This window comes from Dreissena polymorpha, chromosome 16, assembly GCF_020536995.1.
Source record: "Dreissena polymorpha isolate Duluth1 chromosome 16, UMN_Dpol_1.0, whole genome shotgun sequence".
NCBI lineage: Eukaryota > Metazoa > Mollusca > Bivalvia > Myida > Dreissenidae > Dreissena > Dreissena polymorpha.
In genome coordinates this window covers 17,044,584-17,067,779 of record NC_068370.1, presented here as the reverse complement: position 1 = coordinate 17,067,779, position 23,196 = coordinate 17,044,584, and the positions used below count along the sequence as shown (strand labels likewise).

General features: G+C 36.3%; 1 protein-coding gene and 1 pseudogene across 1 annotated transcript; one reads left to right on the top strand and one right to left on the bottom strand.

The window, feature by feature from the left end:
- Nucleotides 1-315: 315 nt before the first annotated feature.
- LOC127861689 (glucose dehydrogenase [FAD, quinone]-like) lies at nucleotides 316-2,608 on the bottom strand (annotated as a pseudogene).
- An 11,499-nt stretch (nucleotides 2,609-14,107) lies between these two features.
- LOC127862554 (uncharacterized) lies at nucleotides 14,108-18,006 on the top strand. Its single transcript, XM_052401724.1, has 5 exons — nucleotides 14,108-14,708; nucleotides 15,022-15,529; nucleotides 15,893-15,955; nucleotides 16,316-16,350; nucleotides 16,620-18,006. The coding sequence occupies exons 1-5, from the start codon at nucleotides 14,322-14,324 to the stop codon at nucleotides 17,130-17,132; spliced, it is 1,506 nt and encodes a 501-aa protein (XP_052257684.1). The 5' UTR covers nucleotides 14,108-14,321; the 3' UTR covers nucleotides 17,133-18,006.
- The last annotated feature ends 5,190 nt before the right edge of the window (nucleotides 18,007-23,196 follow it).

Sequence of the window (23,196 nt, the reverse complement as noted above, 5' to 3'; positions counted from 1 at the left end):
GTCCACAAAAAGAACATATGGGCCGTGCTGTGTGAAAAAGGGGTTTAATGCATGTGCGTAAAAAGTCGTCCAGATTAGTCTGTGCAGTCCACACAGGCTAATCAGGGACGACACTTTCAGTTTTTATTATATGTTTTGTTTCATGAAAGTCTCTTCTGCGCAAAAATCAAGTTGAGGCGGAAAATGTCGTCTCTGATTAGCCTGTGCGGACTGCACAGGCTAATCTGGGGTGACATAACGCACATGCGTTAAACCCCTTTTCACAGAGCGCGGCTCATATATATATATATATATATATATATATATATATATATATATATATATATATATATATATATATATGTACAGTTCTTCAATGGGTGATCGCATTACTTTTTGTTGCAGCAGCTTTGTATAATTATAACTGATACTGTGCGGTCTAGACACTGTAGTCACAGAACCGTTCAAGTTGCTAGGAGTCTAATACCCTAGATTTGGGTAGGGGGAGTTAAAAATAGGATTGCACTTTGCCTTCAAAACACTTATAACTGGAACAGCGTGTGTACATCGCTTTATATAAAAGTTGATCTCGGTACAATACAAAAATATATCAAATATTTCTGCGAAATTCAGAAACTGTGTCTTTTCCTCTGATCAAATCGGCTGCCTTTTCTCCCACCATAATGACCGGAGCATTTATATTGCCAGAAGTAACATTTGGAAACACAGAGGCGTCCGCAACACGAAGACCTTTTATTCCTTTGACCCTCAACTCAGGGCCAACCACTGTGCTACGATCCTCTATCGGTCCCATCTTGCAAGTTCCAGAATGGTGATACTCGGTGATCCCGATGTGACGTATGAGGCATTCCCAGTACTCATCAGAGCGGAACATGTGTTTCGAACAGAATGGCATCTTCATCCGATTGATATCAACGCCCAGTGCCATCATTTCTGGTGTCTCCATAAGCTTTCCCCATACACGGATTCCTCCAATCAGAGTGTTCACATCTCTTTCGTCCTCTAAGTACTACGGGTCAATAGTCGGATGATCGAACGGATCGCTGATTTTCAGTGTAATTTACCCCCGACTGAACGCTCTCGTAAGGCATAGAGCAGTTGTAAAGCCGTGCTGGTTTGCGTCACTATTCAGCAGCGTATGCGCTATGTGATATTCATAATTTAGCACGTTTACTGGGAACAATCTTGCAGAAAAGATCATTTGGATATCCGGATACCTCTTGCCAACGTTAGCCTTCTATAAATGCAGAAACGCTGAAGTGTCGAGCGAAGATGTCGAATATATACCTTTTCCCAGCAGTGCGTAAAGGAGTTTCATCCAGTAGCTTTTGACGCCATCTCTCCTAATGCTCAAACTTTGGTTTATATGTGACAAGAGTGGTATATACAAATGGTCTTGCAAATTTTGTCCGACAGGTAAATCAGCTATTACTGGAATATTCTTCTCTTTGAGGTGGCTACTGGGCCCTATACCGGATAATAAAAGCAGTTGGGGAGTATTTATTGTTCTGCCAGAAAGAATAATCTCACGCCTTGCTTTAACGTAGTGTTTCCTGCCATGCTTGATATAATAAAAACCTTTCGCTGTTTTATCACTTACGTCGATTTGAACCTTCGTTGCAAAACTTTGCAGTTAAACGTGCAAATTTCTCATTTCTTTTTCACCAATGTATTCTGCTTCTTACACCGTCTCGAAGTGATTTGGGCAAAGTGCTGAACCCATTCTGATCTTTTCTATTATAATCAGTGACGTCATATCCATGTCGTTGTCCAGCCTTTAAAATGTGGTCATTTAGCTCGGTCACGTGACCGTACGATACAGCAATAGGCCCTCCCTGGCTGTGGTAAGGAGAGGATTTTAAGCTTTCAATGTGTATGTCTTCGGATTTCAGGAAATATGGAAGCACTTCCTTATAGCCCCACCCTGTACATCCAGCCGCCTCCCATTCGCCTCCCATTCGTCATAATCAAACGAACTTCCCCTCGTGTACTGTACGCCATTTGTGCAACTTGTCCCGCCTAAAACGCGTCCTGTTGGCCAATAGCTTCTACCGCCTTTCAAACCGAAACTGGATTTTTCTTCGGGTTCTGTGTAATACTCCCAATCGTATTCAGTTTTCAGAGACATTGCCCACATTAAGGGACTCTGAAATAAGCTTGGCCTGTCCGAATAATGTCCGCCTGCTTCTAATAGCAATACCTTGTTATCGGAGTCTTCAGCTAGCCTTGCTGCCACCACTGACCCTGCTTACCCTGCTCCGACTATAATATAATCGTATTCTTCGTCTCTTTTACCCTGTAACACGTTATGCATTGGGTCGCCATGTCTGTACGCGAAATATAGTCCTAAAGCAAGCACCAAACAGGTTAAAACCATACCGTACATTTTAGTAATATACGCCCCTAAATCACTTAAACTGTTGATTGATGCGCAGTTACATAATCCGATGAGATCGAGTAAATGTAAAGATAGTTGATATATCCGATGTTAACGTACGCTTCATACATACGCGATATCTGAAGTGGAAAACTCCATTCAAGGTCGTTTATTCATTACACACGCGCTAAAATGCGTATTTGTTATATCAGTTTTTAATGCATGCGCATTCGTGCTTGCACGATTATGCGAAACTACTTTCGTTCTGCATCGAAGTATCAGTTTAAGTTACAGTGAGTAGCAAGATGCGTAGCTAGATGCGAATCGAAGTTTAAATGACCTGCGATATGATTTAAAATATTAAATGTGTAAGATAGTGGAAAGATCATATTAGCAAAACGATGAATTATGACGTTTCATATGTAGAAACATATTACAAAATGTAAATTACATTTGAATCTTATAAATTGTACTTAAGTGCAACGCATTTCATAGCATCGTCACTGCACTGAACTACGAATGGAAATTCCCTTTAATTCCGACAAAAATGATTATTTCTTTCGGTCAGAGAACGGCCTTGTTTCTATATTTTCTAAACGACAACACCTTATACTTTACCTCCAAACTGGAGTTCAAAGATCTAAGTTTGCAAGTGTTTCCTTTGCTCTATAAAGTATATCTTTGCAAACGTATATGATATACATTGATTTAAAGGGACTGTCAACCACGAATGACGAAAAAAGAAAAGTTCTAAAATACCGTTTTTTTTTTACAATTATTAGTTTTATTTTATGCTTTCCTGTGGTTTATAGAGAAATATCAATGTATTACATGTAAAACTGATTAATTTCACTGTTTCAAACAATGAAAATTATCAGTGAAAATTATCGATAATTTTCACTGTTTATGTTAAATGACGTCATTGTTTTGACGAAATCACGTCATTTTGCCAGCGAAATTCTTTAGTTAAACTCTTTAACAATGTATATTAACTGTGAAAAAAAGCATTAAATAAAAAGAAACTTTGTTGTGTTCGGTGGATTATCGATTTTAATTCACTCGTGATCATATAAAATATATTTTTTCACTCGTGGCTGCGCCAGTCGTGAAAATATTATTTTCAATGATCACTCGTGAATTAAAATCGATAATCCACCGAATCCAACAAATATCCTCTATATATTGATTTAAATATCACGACTGGTATATTACTTACTTGAAAAAAAGTTAATATTTTCAGTATATTCGGTAATAAAATTTCGCGATGTGAAATCGAAAGTACATCGCGAAAATAGGTGACATAACGATATACACACTATAAATAACGCAAGTAGATTGATCATTTTATATATAAAATATATACAATTCACTACGCATGCACAATTTGCATACCTGGGTTTACCACGTGACGATGATGATCAATCTACTGGCGTTATTTATAGTTAACTGATAGTTACCTGGTAGACATACCCAGTAAAATTTATTACCAAATATAATGAAAATATGATAACTTAGCAACCTTGTTCAAGTAATGTAATATACCAGTCGTTATATTTTAATCAATATAAACTAATAATTGTACTAAAATACGGTATTTTACAACTTTTCTTTTCTTCGTCGTCGTGGTTGACAGTCCCTTTAATAGTTTGATATATTATTCAGAGACTATACAATTATCTTGCAAATATATGTAAAAAAAAAGCTTAAAAGGCTTATGAATGAGATTGAAAGATCTGTTGGTTTTGTAGGTATTAACTTAAATTAAATGAGAATGTCAGGGGCTTCGCCTTCCAAATTAATGACCAACCTGTTAAACTATGTGGCCAACTTCCATTTCTGCATCCCACCATTTAAAAATAAATCATACCCATCACGCTAAATATATGCTCAATGGATGCTTGAATATACAAAGTCTACCAGCCGAAGAAAGAGGTCACCTTGCCCATTTTCGGCACGACTTCTCTGGCATTTTGAGAATTTGCAAATTGACGAGTTTAAGAAAAATTGTCATAGGCAAAAAAAGAATGTAAACATTCTGTTTGAACAAGCGAAAAAGCATTCCTTACCACGAAAACTCTTTCATTTATTGGTTCATTAATGAAAAATAATCAATCGGTAAATTAATAAATCGTTTGTAACGCTTTTCCTCGATCATTTTGGCAATACGTGAGTGGCGCAGTTGTAGTTGAGTTGCTTTTGCTTGCAGAGGTCCCTTGTTCGAATTCCAGGATAGACGATATTTATTTTTCAAATTGTGTTCTTTGTTATTGTAACAGTTAAGACTTTTCAATCATAAGGGATTTTTTAGTTAACATATTTAATGAGATTTTTCAAATATACAAGCATCTATTAACAAGTCTTTTAAGCTATAGTATATAACCTTTACAACTGTGCTTTTACATACACATAGAATGCAACCACAGTCTGCATGTGTATATACTCATCGGTATTTTTATCCTCGTTGAATTTATAAGACTGGTATAAATGCTAAAAAACGCTATTGTTATTCATTATTTATTGTCTTCCGACTTTCAATCAATTTCATCTCACACATAAACTCCCAAATGGGCCCGACAGAGAGATCACTCAGCGCGCAGCAGCCGTTGATCATAACGAGGCAAGCAGCGGCCAGGTTAAGACATTTGTAGGAATACTTTGTTTGTAATAGTGTTTTCGGTTAACGGAAGGGATAGGAAGCATAAATACAGGTATATGTCACTGTACTTATAATATATATAACAGCGCGTGGCATGCTTTATTAATTAGATATTATTACATATATAGGATTTAATTGTCCAGTATTGGACAGTAAATCACACATTTCCAGATGGGGTTTGCCAAATGGCCTAAAAGATATTTATTGAGCATTTCTGTTGCTTGAACGGCGTGCAACAACATGGCCTAAACGGTTATCGGTTGCCTAAAAGGCGTACAGCAACGAGATGTCCCAGCCTAAAAGGCATCATAACAATACGGGACACTGACTAAAAGGCGTACAGCAACTAGATGTCCCATCCTAATAGGCATCATAACAGTACGGGACACTGCCTAAAAGGCGTCTTTTTCCCAATACACCTCCAATGTCAGTACTTGAGGTTCGCTACGACAGCCTAAACTGCATTATTTGTGAATGAGAATGCAAAACTAGCTAAAAGCATATTTCAAAGCCGATAAGGCATTTGTAGTAGTAGTAGTAGTAGTAGTAGTAGTAGTAGTAGTAGTAGTAGTAGTAGTAGTAGTAGTAGTAGTACTAGTAGTAGTAGTAGTAGTAGTAGTAGAAGTAGTAGTAGTAGTAGTAGTAGTAGTAGTAGTAATAGTAGTAGTAGTAGTAGTAGTAGTAGTAAAAGTAGTAGTAGTAGTAGTAGTAGTAGTAGTAGTAGTAGTAGTAGTAGTAGTAGTAGTAGTAGTAGTAGTAGTAGTAGTAGTAGAAGTAGTAGTAGTAGTAGTAGTAGTAGTAGTAGTAGAAGTAGTAGTAGTAGTAGTAGTAGTACTAGTAGTTTCTTCTCCAGACGTCGCAGAAAATCTCCTGTACAGCTATGGTCCTTTACTCAAGGCCATGGACATTGTAAAAGCATCAGGAGACGCCCAATTAAAAGAATTTCTCGGCGATGTGTTTAAGATTGATTTTGACGTATGCTATCACGTCAACGTCCGCTCTGCGATAAGAGAAAATAAAAGCACATCTCCTGCCTTCGTTTAAGGCATTAAGCAAAACGACTCCCTCTGCTACTTTGCTGTTTGGGAAGAAAACTAGAAGATGAACTAAAAAAAACTCAAGGAACCAAAAATCACTTTGACAAATCAGCATTTTTAGGGCGTAGAACGGGTACGAGCGATTTTCGTGCCAACTACAACAACACCTTTCACGGCCATGCTCGGAAGCCTCAGTACACATTCAGACAACAACGCTGGGGCAGAGGCAGGCCGTTCTTCAGGAACGAAGTACAAGCTCGCAGACAGTATCAACTTGCAAGCAATACATCGCACCGCAGGATGGAGTAATGACGGAACTTTCGCAAAATACTGCGACAAACCCTTGGATAATGGAGTTTCCGAAATGTCACTGCAACCAGTACTTAATATAATTTAGGGGTCTGCAGACAAATTAAATGAAAACTTTCATTTCATAGTACTCGTGTGGGATTATTCTTTATATTATTGCGAGATGACATAGCTATATAGCAAGTTTTACGTTAATAATTAGTATCAATGATATTTTGATTAGGGAAATAAATATTGGACCTAATCGTTAATTTTATGTGTTTTATTTCGAAACAAGTTGTATAATACATAATATTCTATGCTTTAATCTAAATGCAATGTTATAGCATTCTAACATAACAATAAATGACAGACAGATCCATGCTTCATTCAGCACATATTTGTCATATTATGAGCGATAAAATTTACACATCAAAACCGCTCATAATATCATGATATTTGCAAAATGGACTCTAAAAGTCTCTGTCGGCCCATTTGGGAGTTTATGTGTGAGATGAAATTATCGGATTAAGCTAGACTTGTCTGTAAGGCGAAGGTTAATCCCGATTTCATCTCACACAAAACTCCCAAAGGGCTCACACACACACCCGCACCCACCCATATTTTTTTTTTATTTTGCAAAGATCATTCTTCGTTACAGAGGGGGCTGGCATTGCGGCGGCCCAGGTCGGAAGTAGGATCGACGACCTTGAACGGGGGCGCGACAGCCTTCGCTACGATCTCGTGTTCATGAAATCGCAAAGTATCTTGTATTCACTGGCGCACCGGAAGTGGATAAAGAGACGCCTGAGATCATGGAGTCGATAAAATATCGCAAAAGAAACGGCGGACACAACTTAGTTCGAGCGGGTTCATAGATCGCAGGGGGGAGCATACCCGTGGGAAAATTCGATCGATGGTGGCTAAATTTTCTTTTTTCAAAGACAAGGAAATAGTGAGACGGCAGTTGAAACATCTCAATTGGACAGGATTCAACGTGTTTGAACAGTTTCCACCGGAAGTGGTTGCAAAACGTATGAAGCTGCTTCCCAAGATGAAGAAAGAAAGAGCCAAAGGCAAGCGATCGTGGATAGCGTATGACACCATGTACGTTGACGGGCGACCAGTACGCAATTAGGGACACGATGGGGGAGAAAATGACATTATTTCGTGGAATCTAAATGGTCATACAGATTGCAAGAAAAGTAATCATTCCTTTGTAAATATTTGAAGTGATCATGATATATGTTTTTGTATGAATCCTGGACGAATAGCATCAGTGATATTATTTGAGTGGTTACTTGTCTTTTAACTTCTTTAGAAAATTTCAGCATAGAAAATCTTGCAGAAATAACGGTGGCATTGTTATATATATTAAAGAAGAATTGGCTGATGGTGTTGTTATTGTAAAAAAAAATATTATGATACAATTGTCTTTTTAATACCTCAGATGATTTTTATATTTGTGCAACGTATATCTAGGGGCATGAATCTCCAGTATATAACACATTCAATGTGGATTTATTTGAAATTTTAGAAAATGATATCTCTTATTATTCTGAATTTGGTAAATTTTTTGTTGCTGGAGATCTCAATAGTAGAGTAGGTTATAAATGTGATTATATCGTGCATGATAGAATTAATACTGTTAATGATGATGTAGATTACCACCCAGATAACGCATCGGGTAGGGCCTCAGTAGATAGTTCATTGAATAATCATGGAAAAAAATGCTAGATTTATGTAAATCTACATGTCTTCGTTTTGTTAATGTTAGAGTTGGGAATAGCTGTAAGCTAACTTTTTATTCAAATAACGGTACTTCTGTCATCGATTATTTATTGGCAAATGAATACAGCTTTACACGTATTTAAGATTTTTAATAATACCTATATTTAATTCTATTGTAGACAATATTGAGTGTTCGAGTAGAACGTCAATTAATGACATGTTGAATAGTTTTACTGAAACCATCCACAGTGTTGGCTTACCGTTATTCTCTAAAACATGTGTTTACAAAACAAATCATAGTTTCCGTGTTAATAGCTGTGTAAAGAATGCTGATTGGTTTGATCACGAGTGCACTAATGCACAACATTTGTACCATGATGCTTTTCGTATATTAACTCATGTAAATCAGTTGTAAACAGAGAACGTTTGTGCAAAGGTAAGAGGTATGATAAAGACCTAATCCGCAAGAAGAATGCCTGCTGCTATCGGCAAAAAATGTTGGAGATTGAAAATTTAAGACAACACAAACCAAGAGATTTTTTGGCAATTTTTCAAATAAAAAATAATTCCATAAAAATAAAATATCCTTAGAAGAATTACACTGTTTTTCGAAAAGCTTAGTATTAATGAGTCTGATTTTTGTAATTATGAAGCAGAAGATTTTTGTTCAAATAATAATTTTAACATAAAAATTATGTTTTCCCAGAACGTTGACGTACCTATATCTGTTAAAAAAGCTAAGAATGCAATAAAACATTTAAAACGAAATTAATCGACAGGTAGTGATTGTATTTTGAATGAATATTTTCTGGAATGCAGTGATATAATTTATTTTCAGCATATTTGTGCGATGTTTTTAACGGTATTCTTGTATCGGTTTTCTTTCCCGATAAATGGACAGAAGGTGTTATAATCCCTTTGCATAAAAAGGTACTGTTAATGATGTAAATTACTATAGAGGGATTGCTTTAGTAAGATGCTTTTCAAAATTATTTACTACGATCCTAAACAAGCGCATTGAAACGTTTTGCAACGAAAACACTATTATTTCGGATGCGCAGATTACTTACTTACTTACTGCCTTTCACATCGGGTGGCGTGTAGGGCAGCAACAAAGGTTATCCACTGTTGTCGGTCGCTTGCAAGTCTTTCCAGGGTCGCCCAGAAGTGGTTGAGGTCTTTTATCTCCCCTTCCATCGTGCGTCTCAAAGTCTGCTTGGGTCTCTCGCGCTTTCTTTTGCCTTTTGGGGTCCATCGGAGTGCCACTTTTGGAATGGAATCATTGTCCATCCTCAGTACATGGCCAATCTATCATAGCTGGAGAAGGTCGTTGTTGGAGATCTTTCTGGGCCAGAAGATTCGCAAGATTTTTCTGAGGCAGGTGGTGTGGAATGACAACAGTTTTGCAGCATCCAGCTTCGTCATGCGCCAGCATTCCGACACACACATGAGGGTAGACAGCACACAGCTTCTGTATAGTTTCAGCTTGGTGTGGGTACTATACTGAGCCGATTTTCAGATGTTGTTCATGGTGCGCATAGCATTTCTGGCTTTGTCTGCTTTTGATGTCCTCCTCAGCGCCTCCGTCCTTTCGGATGATGCTGCCCAGGTAGGTGAATTGGTCTGTTTGTGGTAAGTCGGCGCCATGGGCCTTCACTGGGGTGGGTCTTTCGGCGTTGAGTAGCATAGTCTCTGTTTTCTTTTGGCTGACACTTAGTCCAATTTGGCCTCCAAACATACACACTATATCGGTCTTCTCTTGAATGTGTTTATGTGTATGTGATGGCAGTGCAAGGTCGTCTGCAAAATCATGGTCGTCTAGGGAGGTGAAGAGAGTCCAGCGTATGCCTCTCTGAGCATCTTTGGTTGTATTCCTCATCGCCCAGTCGATGGCAATGTTGAAAAGAATCGATGACATTACACAATCCTGTCTGACCCCTGTTTTCAATTGGAAGCTGATGTTGTTGTCTGCGAATATGCAGGAATAGTTCTGGTAAAAACTCTTCACCATCTGGACAAGTTTCGGGGGGTTTCCATAGTGCCTGAGAATCTTCCAAAGGCTAGCCCTGTGCACACTACCAAACGAGTTGTCTTTGCCACTCTGTTCACTGCTCGATGATATTTCTGAGTGCAACGATCTGGTCGATGAATCCCCTGTTTTTTTCTGAACCCGGCTTGTTCTTTTCTCAGCTTCTCATCCGCGCTGTCTGAAATCCTCTGTATGGTGATTTTGGCGAGGATCTTGCTTGGCACTGATATGAATGTAATGCCCCGCCAGTTGTTACAGTCATTCAGTGCACCTTTCTTTGGCAATTTGATGATAATGCCTTTCGTCTAGTCGCTGGGCACTTCTTCCTTATTCCAAATTTCTTCGAACAATGGTTGTTATATTGCTGCTGATGTCTCTGGGTAAGTCTTGAAGAGCTCTGCATTCAAGCGGTCTCCTCCTGAGGTTTTGTTGTTTTTAGGGTCTTAATTGCTCTGATTATTTCTTCCTTTGTGGGTGGCTCTATGTTGATATCTAGATCTTCCTCAGCTTCCTCTTTTTCTTTTATGTTTTCAGGATCTGATCTGTTGAGTGTTTCCTGAAAGTGTTCTGCCCACTTTTCTTCAATTTCCTTCTCTGTTGTTAGAGGTTTGCTTTGTTTATCTTTCACTGGGTCTGCGCTTATGGTTTAAACTTGCCGTTAATCTGTTTGGTGATCGTATACAGGCTTCCCTGTTTTCCTTTGGGCGACGCTTCTTCTGCCTGTGTAGCAAGTTCTTCCATGTATTCCCTTTTGTCCTTCCTTGCTAGTCTTTACACTTTCTTCTGGGCTTTGGAGTAGTCCTTTTGGTGTCGTTCTTTCGTTCTTTCAGGCGTGCTGACTTTGCATCTGTCAATCTCTTCTTGATGTTTCGTCTCTCCTCGATGGCTGTCCATGTTTCCTGCTGGATCCACTCTTTACTTTTCTGCCTAGTCCTGTATCCCAAACATGACTGACTGCTCTCTGTATAAAACCCCTCAATCTTTTCCCATACAGCGTCGACAGTTGATATTCTGGTATTCTCCTCTTCCTCGTGTAGATCTTTCAGCGCTTGGAATTTGTTTTTTACGCATAGGGAGAACTTTGTCCTTATTTGGGGCATCTTCAATGTGTCGATGTTGAAGCGCTGTGATGATTTTGTCCTCGCACCAGCCTTCCTAAGCTTTAGCTTGATGTTTGCTACAACCAGGTGGTGATCGCTTCCTACGTCCGCTCCTCTCTTCACCTTCACATCTTGCAGTGATCGTCTCCACTTTCCGTAAAGCATCAGGTGATAAATCTGGTTTTGGTCTCTGTTGTTGGGTGAGCACCACGTTAGCTTAATGTGCAGAAGTCAGCAAATCTCTCTCCATTTTCGTTCATGTTTCCACATGCATGTTTTTCCATAGTTATTGTGAAGTGCTCATTGTTTTCCCCTACTTAGGCATTCAGGTCTCCCATGACGATGACAAGGTCATGGCTTTGCACAGATTCCAACTCGCTATGAAGGATTTCGTAAAAAGCATCTGCTTCTCCTTCTTCTGCATCATTTGTTGGTGCATAACACTATATCAGTGATATGTTCACCTGCCTGCCTCTGAGTTTTACTTTCATGAGCCTGCTGTTCACTGGCTTCCATTCTAGCAAGCATTTCTCAAAATGGGGTCGATGCGCAGTTAGGAAAGGTTATTCAACTGTTAATTCAATTTATATCTTGATGTCGATTGTTCAAAATTATTGAAATGAAAATAAACGTCTGTATGTTATATACGTCGATATGTTAAAATGTTTTGATAGTTAATACCGCAATGCATTATGGTTGAACATGTTTAAGTCTGTTATTCAAGGTAAATTGATTAGAATAGTGAAGGACATGTATGTGAATGTTAAGTCGCGTGTTAAATCATGTTCGTCTTATTCGGAATATTTTAGTTATGCGGTTGGACTGCGGCAAGGTGAAGTAATGTCGCCGATTTTGTTTTCTTTATTTGTTGAAGACCTTGACCTTTACTTACAAGACAACATGAACAATAATTTGATGATATCACAATGATTTTACTATTATTTGCTGACGACATGGCCATTTTAAACAAAGTCATCTGCTGAAGTCCAGTCACATTTAGATAGATTGTATTTTTACTGCAATTCTTGGGATTTAAATGTTAACACTGCTAAAACGAAAATTATGGTGCTTCGGAAGAGATAAGGTTTCAAACAAAATGTAAAATGTACAAAGGTAATGATATTGAAGTTGTTGATAACTTTAACTATTTAGGCACAGTGCTAAACTATACTGGAAGTTTAAATTAAACCAAGAACATTTGGTTGGTAAAGCCATTAAAGCCATGAATACATTATTGATAAAAAGTCGTGACTTCGATATTAAACCAAAAATATTATGTCAGTTGTTTGACTCCTTTGTGTGTTCCATATTAAATAATTCCGCAGAAGAATGGGGTTTAACTAAGTCAGATGACAGTTTACGCATATATTTACACGTTTGCAAGCGATTGCTTCAGGTTTAACTTAATATATGTAATGTTGCTGTTTATGGAGAAATAGGTAGATAACCATTGTATGTAAACAGGTTTGTAAAAATTATAAAATATTGGTTTAAAATTCTAACCAGTGAAAATATTATTATACAAATTCTTTACAAACAAGCTTAAAATGATTGTTATAGAGGTTTAAAAAAAAATTGGGTCACATATGTAAAAAAATGTTAAATAATTATGGATTTGGTTATGTTTTTGAAAATCCAAATATTGTGCAAATAAATAGTTTTGTTAGAGAGTTCAAATGTAGATTTGTTGACAATTTTCGACAAGAGTGGTATGGTAAACTGAATAGCAGCCCTGTATTAGATATGAATAAAGTTTTTTAAAGCCTCTTTTGAATATGAAGAATATTTAGACTTACTTCCTAGACGTCTGCGTTTATTTTTTGTAAGAAATAGAGTCTCTGTACACCCGTTAAGAATTCAAACTGGCAGATATCCCCAGGACAACATTCCACGAAATTAACGTTATTGTTTATGTTGTAATGACACTGATTTAGAAGACGAATACCATTTCATATGTTACACGGTTTTAAGAAATAAATATTTTAGCAGTTCATTTTATATCAACCCATCTGTGTATACATTCCACAAATTATTAGTTTCTTGTGATAGATTAGCAATTTCCAATGTATGCAAATGTATCAAAGAAGCTCGAGTTTTAAGAAATACGATCCTAAATAATACTGTTTGATAGATTACACCACCCCCTCGATAGAACTGACGTGTTCTTATCATATATTATGTTTATTTGTATTTGTATTGACTTTATGTTCATACTGTTCATAATTCGCTTTCACGTGACAAAATATAATGTGTATTTTTTAGTATGAAGACGATGTACTATTGCATAAGTCTGAATAAACTGTGTCTGCCTGTCTGTTATTACTCTAAATCATGACCAACGGCTGCTGCGCACTTCGTGAACTATCTGTGTGAGCCCTTTGGGAGTTTTGTGTGAGATAAAATCCGGATTAACCGTCGCCTTACAGGTAAGTCATCTTATAAATATACCCGACGTTGAACACAAAGGGAGAACACTGTGCATGGGTAAAATGCGAATCTCATTAATTGGTAATATCCCTTTATTTGAATGTCGATATAAACTTAAGCTAATGGTGTACGACACAGAGTTAAATTTTGAAATGTGTATTTCATAAACCAGTTTAGACCACACATGCAAACAGTTACTAAACCATGTGTACTGTAATGAACTGTACAACAAGTTAATGTGTGATATAATGTCATGTAATGTTTTATTGTTTATTACATAAATTATTGAAATCAATAATTTTTAGAATGACAATCTATTTATGGTATTCCCAATTCATTAATTTTAAACCAAGCTTCATTACGTGTATATTCCTTATTTTTCCGTGTTGAAGAATGTTAAGTTTACCCATTACAGGTCACTGCAGTTTATGACACATGCTTTATACATTTGTAAAAATAGAGCATGAACAAGCGATAACGTGAGTGCGTTCAAACAAATAAATGTACTCAATGTAAAAGCCAAATACCACAATAACAATAACAATTGACTTCATAAAACAGAATAATAGAAATAATCGCAGTCAGTGCACTATAGATTTATAGGTACACATGTGTTCGGCTGATAACGCAGTAACACGACGGGATGATACGATAACATTTTTAAACTGTTAAAAAAATGGCGGCGTCAACACGGAAGTCAAAATGGACTGAAACAAACGAAGTACTGTTCGATATTCTCAAAGAAGCCGATTTACCATTAGAAGTCAAGGTGTATGATGAATATGCTAATCACACAGTTGACTCGGATTTAATAAATTTGTCGGACAGCAAATTGTTGATTGTGTGTCGAAAATCGCTCTCCTTCGCAAGGGTTCACATTTTAGAATCAGAATTCTTTGATGGGATACCTATAGAGCAACGAAATGACTTTGAAACTATTGCCGAAAGGGCCAACTATGTTGGAAAAGAATATTACATTCCAATGAAATATCACAGACGTTTGCAAACGGATACCATGATACAGCCTACAAATATGAGATCTGGACGATTGACGTTTACCAATGTATGTTTTTAACACTCGTTTAGATCTTATACAGTGCTCAATTGTACCATAACAGAAAATGATCAATTTACAAGCCACTGTCATAATTCATAATAACAAATTAGTAAGAAATTATCCATCGTTTATTAATAAAAAACAATTATCATAAAAAGGCTGATATGACATTAAAAGCAATAAAGCAATACCATTGATATTGTTAATAGTTTTTATAGTTTTAAATAGTTTTTCTGATTTGACGACAAAGAGACAATACTTCTTTTTCGAAATATCGTGTACATCTTAGTGACCTACCGCTGTAATATTATATTTTCAGACCAAGAGGACCGCGACAGTTAACAAAGATGGCACTTACACACGTCTCATTCACTGTCTACAAGCCCTCAAAGATGAGAAAATTTGCCCCTTAGCTTTTTCGTTCGTCAACCCAGAGCCCGAAGATGTTGTTCATTTTGATGACGAAAAAGCAGGGAATGCGTATATATTTGCGCAAGGTCCATTAGCATATTTGGGATGTATTGATATTCCATATGTTATTGCTTGGAAACGAGAGCCTGGGTACAAGTCGTACAGTACTGTTCTTATACCTGAGAGCATGTGGAAAGATGTTCGAGTAAAACGGAGAGTTGTGTCGGATGCAACGACAAACATGGAAATAACGACCCGCAGATACCAGATGTGTCAGAATATTGATTTTGTTGAGACTCGCTTATATTGCGTTGATACGGACTTTCAGTACCCAATTATTCTGAGAAGTCCGGATATGTTTAAAGTGATCCGTACTGGAAGCGCATTAAAACAACGGTGTCGAGTTCCATACCGAGGTAAGTTGAATGATCTCACTAACACTTATTACACGTTAGTGCGGGTGTTTCATTTTGTACATATACGCAAATTTTATGCATAATTAAAAATCAAAGTCATACATATTACCATTGAGAGTTCATATAAAGGAACAAATTCCTAATGGAAACATAAAATACTCAAGTTGCAGCTTCCCCTTAGTGTTTGTTCCTCAAGCATTTGTCTTCTAAATCTTAAAGCAAGCGGCATGCTCAATACACTTTATCATGTGCACTTTGAAACTAGTGATTAATTCACAATAATGGGTTTTTTACCAGTAAAAAACGAAACGCCATATGATTCTTTTTCTTCAAATCAGTCATAAAATGTTATTTTATTTTTAGAATCATCCGAAGAAGAACAAGAAGAAGAAGAAGAAGAACTAAATGAGAATCCTACTGAACAACGTAAGTTTAGTTTTTAGTGTCGTTTTGTAGTATATTGTCCTTCGTTTTATATTCAAATTAAAAATTATAAGCGGGCTGTGATTAGTATATTTACTTCCTGATAATATGCATCCGTTTTTTCCCTATATAAGGTATTAATTTACAAAATTTAATAACATATTAATGGGATATCATGCAAAACATATCAGCAAACTAGTTCTGCCACTTCGATACTTTTTTTAACGTTTTTAAATTAGGCTCATTGACACGTTTTACGTTTCTTTCTTGAAAACAACTAGTTGTGTGTGATAGTGAGATGACTTACGAAAAGAAAAGACGCAATGCGTATGCCTAGCTCAGTTTTTGTTTGTGTTATTTTAGCATCTGTAGTAGGCGACACATACGAAGAACGGCATGTGAGTGAAATTCCCTTCCTTCCCTTCCCTTATTTGATTTTCACTATTTGTTTTTCACTTATCCAATTAACGGTTCACGCAATCAACCGCCCAATGTTCGTTTGAATTTGTCAGTCACCTTTCATATTCGACGTTTGTTTATCTACCGCTCCATTAAAGACTAATTATAAGACATTCAGTATCGATTCATTTTTTCAAGTTATATTGATGTAACCGTTTTGTATTTACATTTAAACATTTGAAAATCCAACGTGTAACTTTCCTTACAGAAATATAAAATGAAATCACATGTAAAATCGGACCATGGGGAAAAATCGACCATTACAGCGGATTATGACTTTACTGAGGCGTACAATCGAATAGATCTTGACAAACGTTACGTCGTCATATTCACAGATAAGGAAAAGCCACTCGCTGTCAGCTCTAGTGATAACTATGAAAGAAAAACTCCCGAAACTTGGGTCATTAATTTTGATCCATTATCTGAAAAGGAGAAAGAAGAAATTGAGATCCCGGGAAAATCCGATGAAGATTTTTATGCATTGACTGTTTTAAAGCTGTGCTATCTGCTATGTTTCTGTGGACTGCTCGATGTTGCCATGGTTTGTTATCGGCATAAACTGGACGGGGAGTTCTTCAGGATGGCAAAACAAGACGTCATTTTGAACAAACCGTTTTCTCTCTCTGAACTGGAAAAGGTGAAATTTGACCAAATTATTCAAGGGTGGCGGCCGAAGGTGAAAGACAGCGTTTCTACTGCGCATGTAACATACCAGTTTTAAGCGTAAACACCCAAAGATAGCCGAATACTAGTTCTAATCAATTCGTGACACAGTTTGAGAATTTGTCAAGATAATTTTAACAGACAACTTCTCAAAACAACTAAAATAAGTACAGGTGACAAGTAACACAACTTGTGTTAAGGCTGTGATACTCAGTAATATCATATGACCGTTGATACAAAAAATATAGTCATGTCTGCATTGGTGTGTTACGGCTTCTCCCTTGCATGTGAGATTATTATTATTATTTGAAGTATATCATGCTAAGGCTTATAAAAAATTCAAAAAGCCAGAGATATAGTTGATAAGTGTAATTATGTTTTTCACCGCGACATAAAATATCGCAATATCAATGCATCCAATACGAAGCTCGCGATTTGCAATTCTATACTGGCTTCGCTATCTGCATATGTATCGCGTCATTTTGCGTCGTTTATTATCTGTAATCACTAAAAAAATCTTCTTAAAAAAGAGTGTCATTATGATAGTTTCGCATATGTGAAACAAGTCAATAAGGTCGCGCTATACTAATACAAATAAATCCTAATGTAATTAAATGTGAAACATTCCAGTTTTGCAGAAAATAAAGTCAATATTTTGCAAGCTGGGACACCCATAACCATATATTTTCTTAAAGAGCTTTCTAAGTTTAATGCTTTTAAGAAAAAAAAGGCATGTCATTTGGTGTGCAAAAATGAAATTTATACGATTATAATTCCCTTTTTGTAACGTTTTTTTATCGGCTTCTTTTTAATTCATTGTAAATCGCGTTTCTCGCAAGTCTCCTCTAGGAACTTGTTCTTTCGTTCTTTTGTTGTCACTGACAGTCGATGTATTACTTTCAACCATTTTCTAATAAATTATCAGACAATAATCTTTTGTTATATGACATAACCACTAAGTGACCAGAATTTGTTGAGTTTGCTGCTAATTTTAAGATCGCAAGTAGCAATAATTTAGTCATACCAACTATTACAGTAATCCAAGGGTTACTGTCTCTAAAATTGTGATAAATCATGAAATTTCGTTTATAGTAAACTTATAGTAAATATAGTTCAATGCAAATAAAGCTTTATTTTAGGCACACACATATAGTGTCGCTCTTTTTGAGAAGGTACGGTTATTAATTGTGCGAGGCGTTTGAACCAGAATATATTAGAATTCATAGATATATCTGTCATGTATACAAAGACGTTTCATGACATAGAGTTACCATTCTCGTGTATTGAATCAGTGTCCGTCCCAGTTTTGTAATGGGTATACAGGAGTATAATTTAAATTTTTATAGATTTGCCTTCCATATAGACAGACAGACAGACAGACAGACAGACAGACAGACAGACAGACAGAAAGACAGACAGACAGACAGACAGACAGACAGACAGACAGACAGACAGACAGACAGACAGACAGACAGACAGACAGACAGACAGACAGACAGACATATATTTTATTTGACTTGCACAATGTAGATCGTCAACATCACATGTGGTTGGTATTGATATATGTCAACATGTATATGCGCAGAAAAAAATAAGTGTCAGCAAAACAAATGTATATTGAAGTACAGAGGATAAACAATTGGTAAATTACGTTAACACATTCGATCTGATACTCAACGATTCCTTAACAAATAATCAAAGTTTTATTACTTCAGACCTATTGGTTGATTGTAGTAATTGTACATACAGAATAACAGATGGATTATTATAGTAACATTTTTTTATTTGTTATATCAACAAGTGTTGAACAAATACATACAACATTAAATTCGGCCTCAATATCCGTGGCATTACAACACAGACAATATCTGTATTGTCTAGCAATAGTGTTTTCATTATATCTACCACTCTTTATACGAAGGGGGTGAACCGATAATCTTAATCGGCATAAATAAAAAGTTTCGGAACTATGTCCAGGTAATTCTCATATTAAAAGTTTGACTTAAATGTTCTACACATGTCTAACATTGTACCATTTTCTAGTGTACGGTACCGATTTTGTTTACATGTATCTATAATTCTAGATTTTTAAATGAGATTTAAAATTGTAACATTAATATTATGAATGCTGTTTAAAACATTACTGAACCAGTAATTATCCAATAATTTTTTGATGTTATGAATCCACTTTCGGCATCGTCTGGCGTAGTCTGATACTCAAATGTTATATACAGTTTTATATACATATATACATATAACTGCTTGATGAAAAGCAGTATTCATATGTCATTATACCTTAATTTAAACACAATATATCAAAAAATGAACACATGTTTATTCAAACTCTTCCCTATGAAACGTATTTCATATAGGCAAATCACATAGCATACCTTTGTCAAACAATCAAATGGGAACTTATGTTTCTCAAAATATATATTGTAGATAACTATGCGCTCAACAATTAATTATTTGCAAAGTTTTGAACATATAATTTTATTAATTGTACATGAAGACTTCTTCAAAGTTTCAGTTAAACATGTGTGAACAATTCCTTGAGACGTGTTTTTTGCTAGTCGAGTCGTAATTATTAGAAAACAATCGTTATATCGTAGTTTGTATTTGACACTTGTTGCCTTGAGCTCCCAAATGATAATAAGCACTTTAAAACAAATATCAATACCAAAGACGTGTACTTTACATTTTATTTTCATACGTTTTTTAAACAAATATAAAATGTTGAGTAATGCAAAACTTCGTTTGTTTGCATTCCAGCATCACGCGTACCTTTCGGCATCTGAGCTGCTGTAATATCTCCGAAAAGCCCTATATAGATACAAACAGTAAAACTTGAAACCAATGCGCCAACGTCTTTGCTGATTGCTTAAAAAGATATTTACAAATATATTTCAGATAACTGATCAGTATTGTAGCCATCTGGCATTTCATTTTGCCATTATAAAATAGAGTATTTAGTTAATTAAACTGACTACGTTGGGAAGAAAGAACTGATGAGGCAAATGAAAGGAAGCAGTTAAAGTACCAAGAACTGGCAGTTATGTAAAGGGAGAGAGGGTTCATATTCCCTGTAGAAGTAGGATGTAGGGGATTCCCTGCACAATCCGTGTGGAAAGCGCTAAGAGCTTTGGGCATCAAAGGCAGGAAAAGTTCTGTACGAGCCCTTGGTAAGGCAGCAGAGAGGGCGTCCAGTTGGCTCTGGCTACGACGCAATAAAACACCATGGAAGCTATCACAGACGAGTAGTGCTTGATCAACACTGCTGCCCCGCCATCAAGAGGGTGTTCCGAAATAAGGGGTGAAACACCTGATGACTGATGGAAACTCGGCTGAAGACGTCTGTGTTACGCAGTAACCACTGTATCACTCAACGAGATAAATATATGCTGTACATCACAAACACAGGAAAGCGTTACGAATCCTGATTTTCGTGTGGTACATAGGGGCGAGTTTGGAATATGACTTTGTTTACGCATACAATCCCAGAGACCAGGGTACGCGATACGCGATTGTATTATCAGACGACCAGCCAATTGCTGTTAGTTCATGTGACACTTATTGAAGTAAAATGCCCTACACATGGGTCATCATCTTTGATCTCAAGTGGTTGAAACGTTTATTCTCTGGAAGATGTAGATTAAAGCTTGAAAATCCAAACACTTGCAGTAAATGCTTGGTAAATGTTTACAAGTACACTTTTATCGATGTGAGTTTATCTTAAGTTTATTTAATCACATACCATCACCCTCCCTCCATTCGCTGTTCATGTCTGTGGTGAGCGTATTTTTTTAATGTCATAAAGTAATTAATATATTTTTTTTAACAATTCGATTTTGAAAATCGATGCGATGTTCTTCCAATTGAAAAATTTCGTATAATTTGTTTGTTGCGAGAATGCTTTATTACCCAGCCCATTTACCGCTTACGTACAAAAGTCGATTTCCCGCGTAATTACAAGATAAATTTTCCCGTTTACCGAGTCAAAGCCAACAAACACTGGTTGAAGTACGTGATACTCATGAAAAACAAGTACATATATCCTTCAAAAATAATGGTTTCAGTAATTACAAACATAATTAGAAGGTAGTGAATGAAGAGGTATTTATTGTCATCAATGTAAATACCTTTGTATTCGCAACGTTATAAATAAGTATAATTGCATAATACGAGGTAATTACTTAATGTGCATTAAAGATCATCACATATTTGAATTATTTACTGATTTTTTGCTTGTGTGTTCATGATGTTGTCGTTTTGTTTCACTTTCTTTAATTTGTTCACAATACAGTATTGAATGCTTTGCCTTTCATTCATCGCTGAGTCGAGGAGGTTCATTATACACATTAATCATTATGTAAGAAAGCAAACAAGAGATGTGTTTGTCAGAAACACAGTGCCCCCTACTGCGCCGCTTTGAAGCCATATATTTGACCTTGACCTTGACCTTTCACCACTCATAATGTGCAGCTCCATGAGATACACATGCATGCCAAATATCATGTTGCTATCTTCAATATTGAAAAAGTTATGACCAAGGTTAAAGTTTTGTGACAGAAAGACAGACACACAAAACACACAATGGAAGACAGGCCGAAAACAATATACCCTTGATCATTCGATCCGGGGTCATAAAAAAGTGACAACTAAATCAACAACTCACAGTGAGTTTTTATTCAAGCAGACATTTATTTTCTCAACTCCTGTTAATCATGTTGTGATCAAAACATTTGCTCTCCATTATTACGAATATTCGTAAGGCATGAACATTAGTAATACAGAGAGTGTCAATCTGGTATTCTTTGGTAGTCCCCCTAAATCCCTTTTGCCAATGATCGGCGATTCATACAAAGTGATTCATCTTGAAATGTAATTTTAACCAACTTCATTTTAGAAAAGTCTAAAAGCTTTTGTCATTATTTTAATTGCCGTTCAGTGTTTCCAAGTGCCTTCTTAGCAATCACTGACAAAGTCAGCGTTGGCGAAAGCGGTAAGAGTATCCCATGGCTCATCTGTGCCTCTTGAGAATCTTTCGAAAACATGCAAGTTACAAACAAAACTGTTAATGATTTCCCAATATTTCCCAATCTTAATAACACAACTGAATCCGATTTTGAGTTTTAGGTAAACGGTTATTCGTTGTATTGTTAATGTTTTTTTTACCCTTTTAGTTTGTTTTTTTCTCGAACACTTTAATAGCAACCGAGTAACAAGTTATATTATTATACCTCACTTTTATTTACAATGCTAAACTCCCATAGGTCATCGTGACATAGAAATACTGTCAGACCCAGCGGGAATAAATTTACTGTCCAAAATATACTGTATCCCGCTGCCATAGCAATCACATGCCACCAGCGGGAAAAATTTTACTGACAAAAAAATACTGTATCCCGCTGCCTTAGCAATCACGTGCGGAATGTTCGAAAATTATACTGTCCCATTCGCGCATGCGCAGTACGCAGTTTTGCGTGTCCGTTGTATTTGGATAATTAAAATATCGATTGCAGCTGAAACTGTGCTGTAGAATAGATTAATGCCATTATTTAAGAAAATCAATTTAGTATAAACGACACGCTTACCTCAAAGGCAACTTTAATCCAATGCTAAAAACAATAAAGTTACAGCGATATACACTTCCAGTGTCTGTTCTTAAGGTGTTATGCATGACAAACACACAATCCGAAATACGTTTTGGATTCGTTCGATGCTTTAAACAAATATTTTACTGTTAAAAAAACCCACCACGTCCATATTGTTGTCCCAAAATGTTTCGTCACCGAAATGACGTCACACAAGTACGTCATAAATTGCGTAATCAAGTGATGAAAATAAAATACGGAAAGATGGTTCTGTAACATATATTTTTAAAGATATAATTGACGACTAAGAAAATTGATGGGATAAATTGATTACTAGGTCGGTGCCGAATAAAGCGCAGTTCATTTTGCTCTGCCCGTAAATCTGAACCACTCAACATATTAATGGTTGTTTATTGCTGAAATTAAATTAAATTAGGATATTGAATATTAAAATTGTTCATGGTTCATATAAATTGTTAATGTTTGAATAGTTTATTCGGTATAATAAAATAAATATTACATGTCTGA